The sequence below is a fragment of the Gadus morhua genome, chromosome 22 (genome assembly GCF_902167405.1).
Source record: "Gadus morhua chromosome 22, gadMor3.0, whole genome shotgun sequence".
In the NCBI taxonomy this organism is placed as follows: domain Eukaryota; kingdom Metazoa; phylum Chordata; class Actinopteri; order Gadiformes; family Gadidae; genus Gadus; species Gadus morhua.
The window spans coordinates 2,020,862-2,036,667 of record NC_044069.1 but is presented as its reverse complement, the minus strand read 5'-3'; the positions used below and the strand labels follow the sequence as shown (position 1 = coordinate 2,036,667).

The window sequence follows — 15,806 nt, the reverse complement described above, 5'->3', positions numbered from 1 at the left end:
TCAAAAATAAAATATAACCTAGATGTAAAACATTTAAGAACAACAAATGTATAAGAGCTATAACCACCTGGCAGGAGAAGCAGTGGGGGTGAAAGGTCAACTCTCCCGAGCGCATCACCATAGCGGTCGACGGGATTGGCTGCTGGCAGCGAGCGCATCGACCTATCACAAACAGCCTGACCAGGAAGAGACACGCCTCCGCTGAGTTAGGATCTCATTAAACGGAAAAGGTCATGGGTTAGGAGTAAGCGGTGTGTCGCTAGCTACTTAGTAGTCTGATGCTAGCTATTAGCAGCCTGATGCTAGCTACTTAGCAGCTTGATGCTAGCTATTAGCAGCCTGATGCTAGCTACATAGCGGCCTGATACTTGCTATTAGCGGCCTGATGCTAGCTACTTAGTAGCCTGATGCTAGCTACTTAGTAGCCTAATGCTAGCTATTAGCAGCCTGATGCTAGCTACTTAGCGGCCTGATGCTAGCTACTTAGCGGTACTTCGCTAACAGACTCGTTGAACTACCACACTTTGGGGATTGAACCCAAAGCCTTCGGGCGGGGGATCAACCCCCCTGGCCGCTACGTGACGTTGGGGGTTGCCATGGCGACTGATGACGGGCGGTGCGAGGGGGTGGGGCTGACCTGCAATAGTCCTGCTGGCAGTAGGTGTTGCCGCCCCTCCAGTAGAGGGAGGGGCTTGTCTCCAGCTCTCGATGGCATTGGCAGCAGCGCAGGCAGGCGCCGTGCCACGCCCGGCCCGCGGCCAATAGGAAGAAGCGCTCCACGACCCGCCCGCCACAACCCGCACACAGGATTGGCTCCTGCAAGGAGGGGGCGTGTCCATCCTGGAGACAAACGGAGAGGGGGCTAGGAACCGCTGGACAGCCCCGGGACCCCCCGCCTAGAACAGGTCTTAGTCCTGGTCTAGACCAGGTCCTGGCTCTACTCTAGAACAGGTCCTAGTCCTACTCTAGACCAAGTCCTAGTCCTACTCTAGACCAGGTCCTAGCTCTACTCTAGACCAGGTCCTGGCTCTACTCTAGACCAGGTCCTAGCTCTACTCTAGACCAGGTCCTGGCTCTACTCTAGACCAGGTCCTGGCTCTACTCTAGACCTGGTCCTGGCTCTACTCTAGACCAGGTCCTGGCTCTACTCTAGACCAGGTCCTGGTCCAGCGTTCAAACAGCTTCTATGAGAGAGGGGTGGATGAGAGAGGGGTGGATGAGAGAGGGGTGGATGGAGAGGTGAAGGGAGGGAGAAGGAGGAGGGAGGAGGAGGGAGGAGCTGACAGCAGTTACGTGGGAGGGTGTGGCCCGCTGTTGACAAACGTTTTGGGTTGCGTCTCCATCGCCACGGCAGCCGCCCGTCTCCGGGCCGTTGCCGTGCGGCTGCCGGCCGTACAGGATGTCCTCCAGGGACCGGTCTGCTGAGGTCATCATCGCCCTTGGAGGGATGAGGAGAGTTATTAAACCCTTCATAATCACACACACACACACACACACACACACTTTAAAACCCCTCCATAATCACACACACACACACACACACACCCTTTAAAACCCCTTCATAATCACACACACACACACACACCTGTTTCTATTTAGAGACACCACGGTGTTTGTGAGTGTGTGTGTGTGCGTTTGTGTTCCTGTGTGTTTGTGTGTTCCTGTGTGTGCGTTTGTGTTCCTGTGTGTGTGTGTTCCTGTGTGTGTGTGTGTGTTCCTGTGTGTGTGTGTGTTCCTGTGTGTGTGTGTATGTTCGTGCGTGCGTGCGTGTGTGTGTTCTAAGTGAGAGTGAACATGCAGGTCAATGAGCACTAGCAGTTTACGGGGGTTAGTTGACGGTGGGGTTAGTTGACGGTGGGGTTAGTTGGCGGTGGGGTTAGTTGACGGTGGGGTTAGTTGACGGTGGGGTTAGTTGGCGGTGGGGTTAGTTGACGGTGGGGTTAGTTGACGGTGGGGTTAGTTTACAGGGGTTAGTTGACGGTGGGGTTAGTTGACGGTGGGGTTAGTTGGCGGTGGGGTTAGTTGACGGTGGGGTTAGTTGACGGTGGGGTTAGTTGGCGGTGGGGTTAGTTGACGGTGGGGTTAGTTGACGGTGGGGTTAGTTTACGGGGGTTAGTTGACGGTGGGGTTAGTTGACGGGGTTAGTTGACGGTGGGGTTAGTTTACGGGGGTTAGCTGACGGTGGGGTTAGTTGACGGGGGTTAGTTGGCGGTGGGGTTAGTTGACGGTGGGGTTAGTTGACGGGGGTTAGTTGACGGTGGGGTTAGTTGACGGTGGGTTTAGTTGACGGTGGGTTTAGTTGACGGTGGGGTTAGTTGGCGGTGGGGTTAGTTGACGGGGGTTAGTTGACGGTGGGGTTAGTTGGCGGTGGGGTTAGTTGACGGTGGGGTTAGTTGGCGGTGGGGTTAGTTGACGGGGGTTAGTTGACGGTGGGGTTAGTTGGCGGTGGGGTTAGTTGACGGGGGTTAGTTGACGGTGGGGTTAGTTGACGGTGGGGTTAGTTGACGGTGGGTTTAGTTGACGGTGGGGTTAGTTGACGGTGGGGTTAGTTGGCGGTGGGGTTAGTTGACGGTGGGGTTAGTTGACGGTGGGGTTAGTTGGCGGTGGGGTTAGTTGACGGTGGGGTAAGTTGACGGGGGTTAGTTGACGGTGGGGTTAGTTGACGGTGGGGTTAGTTGACGGTGGGTTTAGTTGACGGTGGGTTTAGTTGACGGTGGGGTTAGTTGGCGGTGGGGTTAGTTGACGGGGGTTAATTGACGGTGGGGTTAGTTGACGGTGGGGTTAGTTGACAGGGGTTAGTTGACGGTGGGGTTAGTTGACGGTGGGGTTAGTTGACGGGGGTTAGTTGACGGTGGGGTTAGTTGGCGGTGGGGTTAGTTGGCGGTGGGGTTAGTTGACGGGGGTTAGTTGGCGGTGGGGTTAGTTGGCGGTGGGGTTAGTTGACGGTGGGGTTAGTTGGCGGTGGGGTTAGTTGACGGGGGTTAGTTGACGGTGGGGTTAGTTGACGGTGGGGTTAGTTGACGGTGGGTTTAGTTGACGGTGGGGTTAGTTGACGGTGGGGTTAGTTGGCGGTGGGGTTAGTTGACGGGGGTTAGTTGACGGTGGGGTTAGTTGGCGGTGGGGTTAGTTGACGGTGGGGTAAGTTGACGGGGGTTAGTTGACGGTGGGGTTAGTTGACGGTGGGGTTAGTTGACGGTGGGTTTAGTTGACGGTGGGTTTAGTTGACGGTGGGGTTAGTTGGCGGTGGGGTTAGTTGACGGGGGTTAATTGACGGTGGGGTTAGTTGACGGTGGGGTTAGTTGACAGGGGTTAGTTGACGGTGGGGTTAGTTGACGGTGGGGTTAGTTGACGGGGGTTAGTTGACGGTGGGGTTAGTTGGCGGTGGGGTTAGTTGGCGGTGGGGTTAGTTGACGGGGGTTAGTTGGCGGTGGGGTTAGTTGGCGGTGGGGTTAGTTGACGGTGGGGTTAGTTGGCGGTGGGGTTAGTTTACGGGGGAAGTTGACGGTGGGGTTAGTTGACGGTGGGGTTAGTTGACCATGTGAGGGCCCCCCCCCGCCGGCCCTCCAGGGGCAGGGCGGCCGGCCTCTGGAGGGCGCCGGTCTGCGGTCATGTGACCACGTGTCTGACCACCGTGTTGGCTCACAGCCCACCCTCACACGCGGCAACATCAGCCCGCCGCACGCCGCCCTCTGCACACTACACACTGACACACACCAGACACTACACACTACACACTGACACACACCAGACACTACACACTGACACACACCAGACACTATACACTGCACACTGACACACACCAGACTCTACACACTGACACACACCAGACACTACACACTGACACACACCAGACACTATACACTGCACACTGACACACACCAGACTCTACACACTGACACACACCAGACACTACACTCTGCACACTGACACACACCAGACTCTACACACTGACACACACCAGACACTACACACTCTGCACACTGACACACACCAGACACTACACACTGACACACACCAGACACTACACACTGACACACACCAGACTCTACACACTGACACACACCAGACACTACACACTGACACACACCAGACTCTACACACTGACACACACCAGACTCTACACACTGACACACACCAGACACTACACACTGACACACACCAGACTCTACACACTGACACACACCAGACACTACACTCTGCACACTGACACACACCAGACTCTACACACTGACACACACCAGACACTACACTCTACACACTGACACACACCAGACACTACACACTGACACACACCAGACTCTACACACTGACACACACCAGACACTACACACTGACACACACCAGACACTACACACTGACACACACCAGACACTACACTCTGCACACTGACACACACCAGACTCTACACACTGACACACACCAGACACTACACACTGACACACACCAGACTCTACACACTGACACACACCAGACTCTACACACTCTGACACACACCAGACTCTACACACTGACACACACTGACACACACCAGACACTACACACTACACACTGACACACACCAGACACTACACACTCTGCACACTGACACACACCAGACTCTACACACTGACACACACCAGACACTACACACTGACACACACCAGACTCTACACACTGACACACACCAGACACTACACACTGACACACACCAGACTCTACACACTCTGACACACACCAGACTCTACACACTCTGACACACACCAGACTCTACACACACTGACACACACCAGACACTACACACTGACACACACTGACACACACCAGACACTACACACTACACACTGACACACACCAGACACTACACTCTGCACACTGACACACACCAGACACTACACTCTACACACTGACACACACCAGACTCTACACACTCTGACACACACCAGACTCTACACACTGACACACACCAGACTCTACACACTGACACACACCAGACACTACACACTGACACACACCAGACACTACACTCTGCACACTGACACACACCAGACTCTACACACTGACACACACCAGACACTACACACTGACACACACCAGACTCTACACACTGACACACACCAGACTCTACACACTCTGACACACACCAGACTCTACACACTGACACACACTGACACACACCAGACACTACACACTACACACTGACACACACCAGACACTACACACTCTGCACACTGACACACACCAGACTCTACACACTGACACACACCAGACACTACACACTGACACACACCAGACTCTACACACTGACACACACCAGACACTACACACTGACACACACCAGACTCTACACACTCTGACACACACCAGACTCTACACACTCTGACACACACCAGACTCTACACACACTGACACACACCAGACACTACACACTGACACACACTGACACACACCAGACACTACACACTACACACTGACACACACCAGACACTACACTCTGCACACTGACACACACCAGACACTACACTCTACACACTGACACACACCAGACTCTACACACTCTGACACACACCAGACTCTACACACTGACACACACCAGACTCTACACACTGACACACACCAGACACTACACACTGACACACACCAGACACTACACACTGACACACACCAGACTCTACACACTGACACACACCAGACACTACACACTCTGACACACACCAGACTCTACACACTGACACACACCAGACACTACACACTCAGACAGACTCAGACTATACACAATCAGACCCTACACACTCAGACTCTACACAATCAGACCCTACACACTCTGACTCTACACACTCTCAGATACACTAGACTCTACACACTCTGACTCTACACACTCTGACTCTACACACTCTCAGAAACACTAGACTCTACACACTCTGACTCTACACACTCAGATACACTAGACTCTACACACTCTGACTCTACCACTCTGACTCTACACACTCTGACTCTACACACTGACTCTACACACTCTACACACTCTGACTCTACACACTCTGACTCTACACACTCTGACTCTACACACTCTGACTCTACCACTCTGACCCTACACACTGACTCTACACTCTGACCCTACACACTCTGACTCTACCACTCTGACCCTACACACTGACTCTACACTCTGACCCTACACACTCTGACTCTACCACTCTGACCCTACACACTGACTCTACACTCTGACTCTACACACTCTCAGATACACTAGACTCTACACACTCTGACTCTACACACTCTGACTCTACACACTCTGACTCTACACACTATCAGATACACTACACTCTACACACTCTGACTCTACACACTCTGACTCTACAGTCTGCATTGGGAACAGGCTGAGATAAACCAGAGGTTCATCTTACAGGTTAGCTAGTTATCAGGTTCAGCTAACAGGGTAGTTATAGAGGGTTCAGCTAACAGGTTAGTTAGTAAAGTACAGGTTCAGCTAACAGGTTAGTTATAGATGGTTCAGTTAACAGAGTGGTTAGTAGAATACAGGTTCAGCTAACAGGTTAGTTATAGAGGGTTCAGCTAACAGGGTAGTTAGTAGAATACAGGTTCAGCTAACAGGTTAGTTATAGATGGTTCAGTTAACAGAGTGGTTAGTAGAATATAGGTTCAGCTAACAGGTTAGTTATAGATGGTTCAGTTAACAGAGTGGTTAGTAGAATACAGGTTCAACAGGTTAGTTATAGTTAACGGGTTCAGCCAACAGGGTAGTTATAGTTAACAGGTTCCGCTAACAGGGTAGTTATCGTTAAGGTGTCCCTACCTCTCTCCTGCTGGTCTCCGTGTGATGCTGTGCTACCTGATGTCAGGTGTTTCACCCTCCACTCACACCTGGGACCATGGGGCGTGGCTCCCGGTCGCCCACGGCAACGTCTCGACACCCGTAAACAAGGACCCCAGGGGTCCCGGTGCACTGCTGCCGAGGCCTCTGATTGGCTGGGAGCAGGACGGTTGTGATGTGACCCGCCCCCCAAGGGACCAATTAGATAACAGCTGTTGAAGAGGACTTCTGGGACACCGGCTCCTCATCCTCTAGAACCTCCTCCTTTAGTACCTCCTCCTCTAGCTCCTCCTCCTCTAGCTCCTCCTCCTCTAGCCCATCCTCCTCTAGAACCTTGCCCCTCCTCCTCCTCTAGCTCCTCCTCCTCTAGCTCCTCCTCTTGAACCTTGCCCCTCCTCCTCCTCCTCTAGCTCCTCCTCCTCTAGAACCTTGCCCCTCCTCCTCCTCTAGCTCCTCCTCCTCTAGAACCTTGCCCCTCCTCCTCCTCTAGCTCCTCCTCCTCTAGAACCTTGCCCCTCCTCCTCTAGCTCCTCCTCCTCTAGAACCTTGCCCCTCCTCCTCCTCTAGCTCCTCCTCCTCTAGAACCTTGCCTCTCCTCCTCCTCTAGCTCCTCCTCCTCTAGCTCCTCCTCTTGAACCTTGCCCCTCCTCCTCCTGCTCTAGCTCCTCCTCCTCTAGAACCTTGCCCCTCCTCCTCCTCTAGCTCCTCCTCCTCTAGAACCTTGCCCCTCCTCCTCTAGCTCCTCCTCCTCTAGAACCTTGCTACAAAATTAACTACTTCTTACATCAACATCAACGACTAGTTACTATTAGTTATTTCAGCGACTAGTGAGTGGAGCACAGCTGCAGTTCCTTCAAGACTTTATTGACCAATAAAACAACAAACACAATATATTTACATGCTACGAAGAGCAACAGGGGGCCCAGGATGCCCAGCAGGGGGCCCCGGCAGGGGGTCGTGGTCACATATCCATGCCGCGGAGCCGCAGGGCCAGCTGCAGGTCGCGGGGGAACAGGGTGACGCGCTTGGCGTGGATCGCACACAGGTTGGCGTTGGCCAACATCATCACCAGGAAGGCCTCGGCCGCCTGGAGAACCACAGGGAACCCTTACTGCACCTCCCCTGAGACCTCACATTGCACCTCCCCTCAGACCTCACACTGCACCTCAGTGTACCTCACACTGCACCTCACTGTACCTCCCTGTACCTCACTGCACCTCACTGTACCTCTCTGTACCTCACACTGTACCTCACTGTACCTCAGTGTACCTCCCTATACCTCACACTGTACATCACTGTACCTCCCTGTACCTCACTGTACCTCACTGTACCTCCCTGTACCTCACACTGCACATCACTGTACCTCCCTGTACCTCAGTGTACCTCACTGTACCTCAGTGTACCTCCCTGTACCTCACACTGTACCTCACTGTACCTCACTGTACCTCAGTGTACCTCCCTATACCTCACACTGTACCTCCCTGTACCTCCCTGTACCTCACTGTACCTCACTGTACCTCACTGTACCTCCCTGTACCTCACACTGTACCTCACACTGTACCTCACACTGTACCTCCCTGTACCTCCCTGTACCTCACACTGTACCTCCCTGTACCTCAGGGTACCTCACTGTACCACACTGTACCTCACACTGTACCTCCCTGTACCTCACTGTACCTCACACTGTACCTCCCTGTACCTCAGGGTACCTCACTGTACCACACTGTACCTCACACTGTTCCTCACCCTGTACCTCCCTGTACCTCAGTGTACCACACTGTACCTCACACTGTACCTCCCTGTACCTCACTGAACCTCACACTGCACCTCCCTGTACCTCACACTGTACCTCACTGTACCAGGGGGGGGAGGAGTGAGAAGCGATTTGGAGGGGTGAGGAGCAGAGGGGGGGGGTGAGCAGGGGGGCGTGTCCTCACCTCCTGTAGAGCCATCAGGGCCAACACCTGCCACCGGAGGCTCTTCCCGGAGTAGGACTCACACACCTCCCTCACCTGGGGTCAGGGGTCAAACACACGTCAAACCCATCAATCGTAACCACGGCAACGGACAGATCACCCTGGACAGCTGGACAGGGTTCCATCGGCAGACCGTCCCTGGACTAACGACCCGGCAGGTCGTTAGTCACCTGGGCGATCTCGCTAATTATGGACCGTTGTCACGGAGACATACAGAACAACAAAGGATGAGAAGATAAATCAAGGGACATTCCATCAAAGTCGCTTACGAAAGTGGCGCTTAGTTAATTAAGCCAGGTTAGAACTAACGCCAACTTCCACTTGAGGCTAAAGACGTTCCATCAACCCTGTTCAGCCGTGCCTCGCTCAGGTTAGTTCAGGCCAGGCTTACGTTATCGTGGATTACGCGCGCTCACGGGATATGTAACCAGCCCGGAACCGTGCATGCCGAATAGTGGATCAAATGTCCGAAAAGGACCGAGCGGGATCTTTTCCAGCGGCGAACAGAAGCTGCTTGTGGGGGTCTATGAGGAGTAAAAGCATGTAATAAATCAAAGAGGGAACACCGTAACCATTAAAAAAAAACGGGAGACCGCCTGGCAATACAATCGCCGATCTTTTGAATGAATAAGTAGTATTAAGCGTAACATATTTAAGTGATATATTGACAATAGATAAGTAATCAGGGAGATAGTTTTGAGGTAACGTGTCGGACTTGCACCCGGTCGTCCGGGGTTCAATACCCTAACCCTAATTAGTAATTTAGGAAGGATGACTGGAGAAATTAAAAAACGTTTCATGGCATTTATTTTACATTCCTTTAAATATTCTAAATTGACTAGGCCTGACCATAGTATTTCTTTCACAACAGAAGTGGTCTTGGCTGCCTGCCGACAAACTCACCTGAATGGAATTTATGTGGCTGCAAATTCCCATGCAGCAGTGTCTTTGACATTGTGACAAAGGCTTATCAGTAACATCAATATTAAGATAGACTTTACCATGGGTTTTTGCAAGTTATATTTGGTTTCCAGGGATGTTGCAAGACATATTTATGATATAAAAGTAAATTGTTAGGCCTAATTTCCCTGATATAAAGGAAATTACAAAAATTTGAATTCAATGGCGTGCCCAGGACGCAAACTCGGGTCGCCCGTACTACAGGGCACTACTAGAGCGCTCACCCAACTGCTGGTTCCCAATTTTGATAGTACATTATTTGTACATCTATGTACATTTAGGACCAAATCGTAAGGACTAGGCTTGGCGGAACCTTCTGATGGTACTCGTTTCCGACAGATGGACTTCTCTGAAACACCGCTCAAGTCAGCCTGACAGTTAGCCTGGTACCGACCAGGTTAGTTGGGTTAGATAAATTGCCATGGTTACTTAGCGGAGATCCCCTTAAGTCACGTTGACGGAACGCAGCTCTAGCTTAAAGTAGCGAAGCAAAGCGTAACAAGCCCGGCTCTGCCTTTAGCTTGGTTGATGGAACCCCCCCCCAGGAGGACCTCTGGCCCCCAGACCGGTCCAGCCCCGCCCAGCAGAGTGTACGGTGTACGCTGGGGCGTTTCCATGGGAACCCACCAGGCGGGCGAAGGGTTGTTTCCTCAGCAGCAGAGCGTGGCTCTTCTGGTACTTCCTGATCTCCATGAGGGCCTTGGCCCCCGGCCTGAACCGCCGCCGCCGCCTACCGGGGGTCGATGGGGGGGGCTCTGTCGGAACACACCCACACTTACATGAACACACCTCATTTACATAAACACACACCAATTGACATAAACACACCCCATAAACATGAAATAACACGATGAAGAAGAGCAGCATGGATCACCTACCCCATCTCCTCCCTCATCCTCCCATCCCAGAGGGCCCCACCTCCTCCTCCACCTCCTATCCCAGAGGGCCCCACCTCCTCCTCCACCTCCTATCCCAGAGGGCCCCACCTCCTCCTCCTCCACCTCCCATCCCAGAGGACCCCACCACCACCTCCCCCTCCTCCTACTCCTCCTCCACCTCCCATCCCAGAGGACCCCACCTCCTCCTCCTCCTCCTCCTCCTCCTCCCAGAGGACCCCACCACCACCTCCCCTTCCTCCTCCTCCACCTCCCATCCCAGAGGACCCCACCTCCTCCTCCTCCTCCTCCTCCTCCCAGAGGACCCCACCACCACCTCCCCTTCCTCCTCCTCCTCCTCCACCTCCCATCCCAGAGGACCCCACCTCCTCCTCCTCCTCCTCCTCCCAGAGGACCCCACCACCTCCTCCTCCTCCTCCTCCCATCCCAGAGGACCCCACCTTAGGGCTGTGCGATACATGGAATATACTCGATATATCTCCTAAACAGCTGTGTGAGATACATAGTTATTATTTCGTAGGCATCCAGTATTTTACGGTAATGTGGGTTTTCTCAAGCGGCTGCCTTGGTTTGGTGTTCAAAACATTCACCGGTGGCTTGCTCCCTCACGCGGTAACGTGAGTGAGGGGTAAAAAAACACCCGCGCCACACATTCACCAACCAATCCCACGCGACCTCAAGGTGCGGAAGGGAGGGAACTCATTTTCAACTTTCTTACAGTTTGCAGCGCCGGGCGGCTCAGTGTAGCACAGTAGTAGCTCAGTGTAGCACAGTGTAGCTCAGTGTAGCACAGTGTAGCTCAGTGTAGCACAGTGTAGCTCAGTGTAGCACAGTAGTAGCTCAGTGCTACAGTGTAACTCAGTGTAGCACAGTAGTAGCTCAGTGCTACACAGTGTAGCTCAGTGTAGCACAGTAGTAGCTCAGTGCTACACAGTGTAGCTCAGTGTAGCACAGTAGTAGCTCAGTGCTACACAGTGTAGCTCAGTGTAGCACAGTAGTAGCTCAGTGCTACACAGTGTAGCACATTAGTAGCTCAGTGCTACACAGTGTAGCTCAGTGTAGCACAGTAGTAGCTCAGTGCTACACAGTGTAGCTCAGTGTAGAACAGTAGTAGCTCAGTGCTACACAGTGTAGCTCAGTGTAGCACAGTAGTAGCTCAGTGCTACACAGTGTAGCTCAGTGTAGCACAGTAGTAGCTCAGTGCTACACAGTGTAGCTCAGTGTAGCACAGTAGTAGCTCAGTGCTACACAGTGTAGCACAGTAGTAGCTCAGTGCTACACAGTGTAGCTCAGTGTAGCACAGTAGTAGCTCAGTGCTACACAGTGTAGCTCAGTGTAGCACAGTAGTAGCTCAGTGCTACACAGTGTAGCTCAGTGTAGCACAGTAGTAGCTCAGTGCTACACAGTGTAGCTCAGTGTAGCACAGTAGTAGCTCAGTGCTACACAGTGTAGCTCAGTGTAGCACAGTAGTAGCTCAGTGCTACACAGTGTAGCTCAGTGTAGCACAGTAGTAGCTCAGTGCTACACAGTAGTAGCTCAGTGCTACACAGTGTAGCTCAGTGTAGCACAGTAGTAGCTCAGTGCTACACAGTGTAGCTCAGTGTAGCACTGTGTATCCTAACCAATTCAATCCACAATTGAAACAGGGCAGCGGACGAGCTGCTGGTTCCTAAAATAACTACTAAGGGATCAGTGATCTGGCAGTGTTTTTTTGGATATCGAGAGGACGTGGAGCAAAACACGTCAATGCTTGTGACGTCTTGTCTGATCTGATGTCGTCATGGTTACCAGCTGCACGCTCCGTAACAGTCACACGCACAATCGGAACACAAGGTGCTCCCTCGTCTTATGCTACTTTTCTAGCTATAATTTAGCCTCGGAAAAAACCTTATTGTTTTACCCTACTTCAAGCAACCATAAAGAGTTAACTGGGACGCGTCTGCGTGGTTTGTTGGGGAGAGGAGTTATCTATCTGTCGACCCCGGCAAGGCGCAGGGGGTACAGGGCAGCCCACCTACAATTCCTAAATAAATTCAATGAACTCAAAGATATCGAACACATTATATCAAAATGAGTTTATCATATTTTAGTTGAATTCATTGCAATGGCATAAAGAAAATGCTGCCTAAATTAGTTAATTGTGTAAAGATTTTTTAGATGATTCAGCCTTACTGTTTATAAGCCTATTAATGTTTATGTTACCTTGGAATGTATTTAAAAGCATGTCCCCCTCGCTGGAGGAGGAGCTAGCTTACAGTTACCCTCAAGTCAATGGGAGCGGCTAACAGAAAGCTAACCCCACAAACCCCCCTTCTGGATGTACTATGATGGATTTGCCACCACCACCCATACCTCCACCACCACTACTACCACCACCTCCTCCACCACCACCTCACCATGCTACAGTGTGCTGCCTCAGGGTTCACCTCCAGGACGTTCTGGGTTCAATCCCTAATGTCCTCAACCCCTGACCTCAGGGGGGGTGTCTCCCTGACCTCAGGGGGCGTGTCTCCCTGACCTCAGGGGGCGTGTCTCCCTGACCTCTGGGGGGGTGTCTCCCTGACCTCAGGGGGTGTGTCTCCCTGACCTCCCTGACCTTATTTCAACTCAATTGTGATTAATCACTAACATGAACCTTTAAAATGTTTTGATGAAGTGAACCAACAATGGTATATAGTCTGCAGGGATTGTAGTGAAAACAGTAAAGGGTAAAAGTATGATTTCATTGGGTCCTTTAAAGGAGATTTCCCATCCCTCCCTCCTCACCTGATGGGGGTTTGGGCGGGGCCTGTGCGGGGGGGCGTCGCCGGGGCGTGGTCCCCTTGCGGCGGAGGGCGGAGGAGTCGTGGTGCATCGTGGGCCGAGTCACGGAGTGAGGAGACGGGCGGCTGGAAGGGGATCGGGAGCCGAGCGTTAGCAGGGCCACGCCCCCTGAGGTCAGGGAGCCACGCCCCCTGAGGTCAGGGAGCCACGCCCCCTGAGGTCAGGGAGCCACGCCCCCTGAGGTCAGGGAGCCACGCCCCCTGAGGTCAGGGAGCCACGCCCCCTGAGGTCAGGGAGCCACGCCCCCTGAGGTCAGGGAGCCACGCCCCCTGAGGTCAGGGAGCCACGCCCCCTGAGGTCAGGGAGCCACGCCCCCTGAGGTCGTTGCCGGTGTGATTTGGGCAGAGACCCTCCCCACGGGAGCGGGTGGTGTTTCTGTACCGACCGGGTGGTGTTTCTGTACCGACCGGGTGGTGTTTCTGCACCGACCGGGTGGTGTTTCTGTACGGTTGCACCACTCGTTTGTACCGGCAGTTTGTCAGTAAAGTACGACGCTGAAGCTGGCAGCCGAGTCGGCAGTGAAGGAATAGTTGAGGGATTCTTAACGAGCGGAATGGAGCGACTGATTCTCCGTTGTTTAACCTCCTAAATCCCTGTGGTAAAGCCACATTAATTAGTTTAGATTATCTAAGAGAGTCTAAACAATCTTTAAAAACAGTTTACAATTTATGTAACCTTTATTTAGTTTGTTAAAAAAAAGAGGGGAGATTTCACTGCTTTTTTTTTTAACATAGTTAAAAAAAACAACACAGTTTCAGATTTGTGAAACCTTTTTTCTATTTGTGATAATGCAAAGAATGCACATTTCAACGCTTTTTTGTGATCCAGACCGCATTAGAATTGGTCCTGATTTAAAACCACTACTCCTAGACTCTTCAAATCTGGACTACATTATCACAGTCCCTTTATAGATTATGGAAAACATAGTTTCAGATTTGTGAAACTTTTACCCTATTTGTGAAAATGCAAAAATAATGCATATTTTAATGGTTTTAGGGGTCCAGACCGCATTAGAACTGGTCCTGATTGAAAACCACTATTCCTAGGCTCTTCAAATCTTGACTACATTATCAAAGTGAGGCTAAACATGATTAAAAATATAGTTTCAGATTTGTGAAACCTTTTTTCTATTTGTGAAACTGCAAAGAATGCACATTTCAACGCTTTTTTGTGATCCCGACCGCATTAGACCTGATCCTGATTGAAAACCATGTGGAAGTACAGAAAAGCCAAAACATAAGACAGTTTAAAAACAAACATGAAAGACATCCGCCTCACAGAGTACAGACATTTAGACGAGCCGCTGTAACATGAACATGTGTAGATTGTAGTTTTGAAATAAACATGGTATTTGTATTTGCAGCACCTCAGTGCAGGAGACCGCGTACCTATGTATTATTATTATTATTTCCATCAACATTTCTTCTTTTTTTGCAGTGGTTTTCAATCAGGACCAGTTCTAATGCGGTCTGGACCCCTAACAAGCATTAAAATGTGCATTCTTTGCATTTTCACAAATAGGGTAAAAGTTCCACAAATCTGAAACTATGTTTTCAATAATCTATAGATTTACTGTGATAATGTAGTCCAGATTTGAAGAATCTAGGTGCAGTGGTTTTCAATCAGGACGAGTTCTAATGCGGTCTGGGCCCCTAAAAAACATTAAAATGTGCATTCTTTGCATTTTCTCAAATAGAAAAAAGGTTTCACAAATCTGAAACTATGTTTTCTATAATCTATAGCCTCACTGTGATATTCTAGTCCAGATTTGAAGAGTCTAGGTGTAGTGGTTTTCAATTAGGACAGTTCTAATGTAGTCCAGATGCAAGAAAAGCAGTGAAATCTCTTTTTTTTAACAAACTAAATAAAGGTTACATGAATTATAAACTGTTTTTAAAGATTGTTTAGACTCTCTTAGATAATCTAAACTAATTAATGTGGCTTTACCACGGGGATTTAGGAGGTTAAACAACGGAGAATCAGTCGCTGCATTCCGCTCGTTAAGAATCCCTCAACTATTCCTTCACTGCCGACTCGGCTGCCAGCTTCAGCGTCGTCAATAACGATGTGATTGAATCATGAACCGGAGTCGCGTTTCCTAAGAGCTTTGAACGGCGACGGTCTAAACTGGAAGGATTACTGGAAGGTTTACCGGTGTTTGTACTGACTAGAAGGTCTACTGAGGTCTGAACGCACATTTAAAAACAAACACTTACCAGCGAGACGAGCGGACCACAATTCAAATTCAAACGGCTGCAGTTTCCCGTCCTGCGCGCTGGACCAATCAGAGAGCAGGACACGGTGAGGTGGGCGGTGCCAACGTGCGGATGCGCTCGGTTTGTA

General features: G+C 51.1%; 2 protein-coding genes across 3 annotated transcripts in view; both read right to left on the bottom strand.

The window, feature by feature from the left end:
* The window catches only part of LOC115536169 (LIM/homeobox protein Lhx9), a 10,808-nt gene extending 3,687 nt beyond the window's left edge, over positions 1 to 7,121 (bottom strand). Inside the window, exons 1-4 of one of the 2 annotated variants that reach the window (XM_030347876.1) lie at positions 6,791 to 7,121; positions 1,294 to 1,438; positions 638 to 840; positions 68 to 176 (exon numbers count right to left, since the gene is read on the bottom strand). In XM_030347876.1, the coding sequence (XP_030203736.1) occupies positions 68 to 176; positions 638 to 840; positions 1,294 to 1,434 (453 nt within the window). In that variant the 5' untranslated portion in view covers positions 1,435 to 1,438; positions 6,791 to 7,121. Of the gene's footprint in view, positions 1 to 67; positions 177 to 637; positions 841 to 1,293; positions 1,520 to 6,790 lie in introns of those variants that run through there. The other variant, XM_030347875.1, reaches the window with a different exon arrangement.
* Positions 7,122 to 7,651: 530 nt separating this feature from the next.
* Positions 7,652 to 15,806, bottom strand: cenpa (histone H3-like centromeric protein A). The gene is made up of 5 exons (XM_030347929.1): positions 15,680 to 15,806; positions 13,407 to 13,528; positions 10,372 to 10,499; positions 8,746 to 8,820; positions 7,652 to 7,895 (listed from the first exon to the last, which is right to left on the bottom strand). The coding sequence occupies exons 2-5, from the start codon at positions 13,492 to 13,494 to the stop codon at positions 7,770 to 7,772; spliced, it is 417 nt and encodes a 138-aa protein (XP_030203789.1). The 5' UTR covers positions 13,495 to 13,528; positions 15,680 to 15,806; the 3' UTR covers positions 7,652 to 7,769.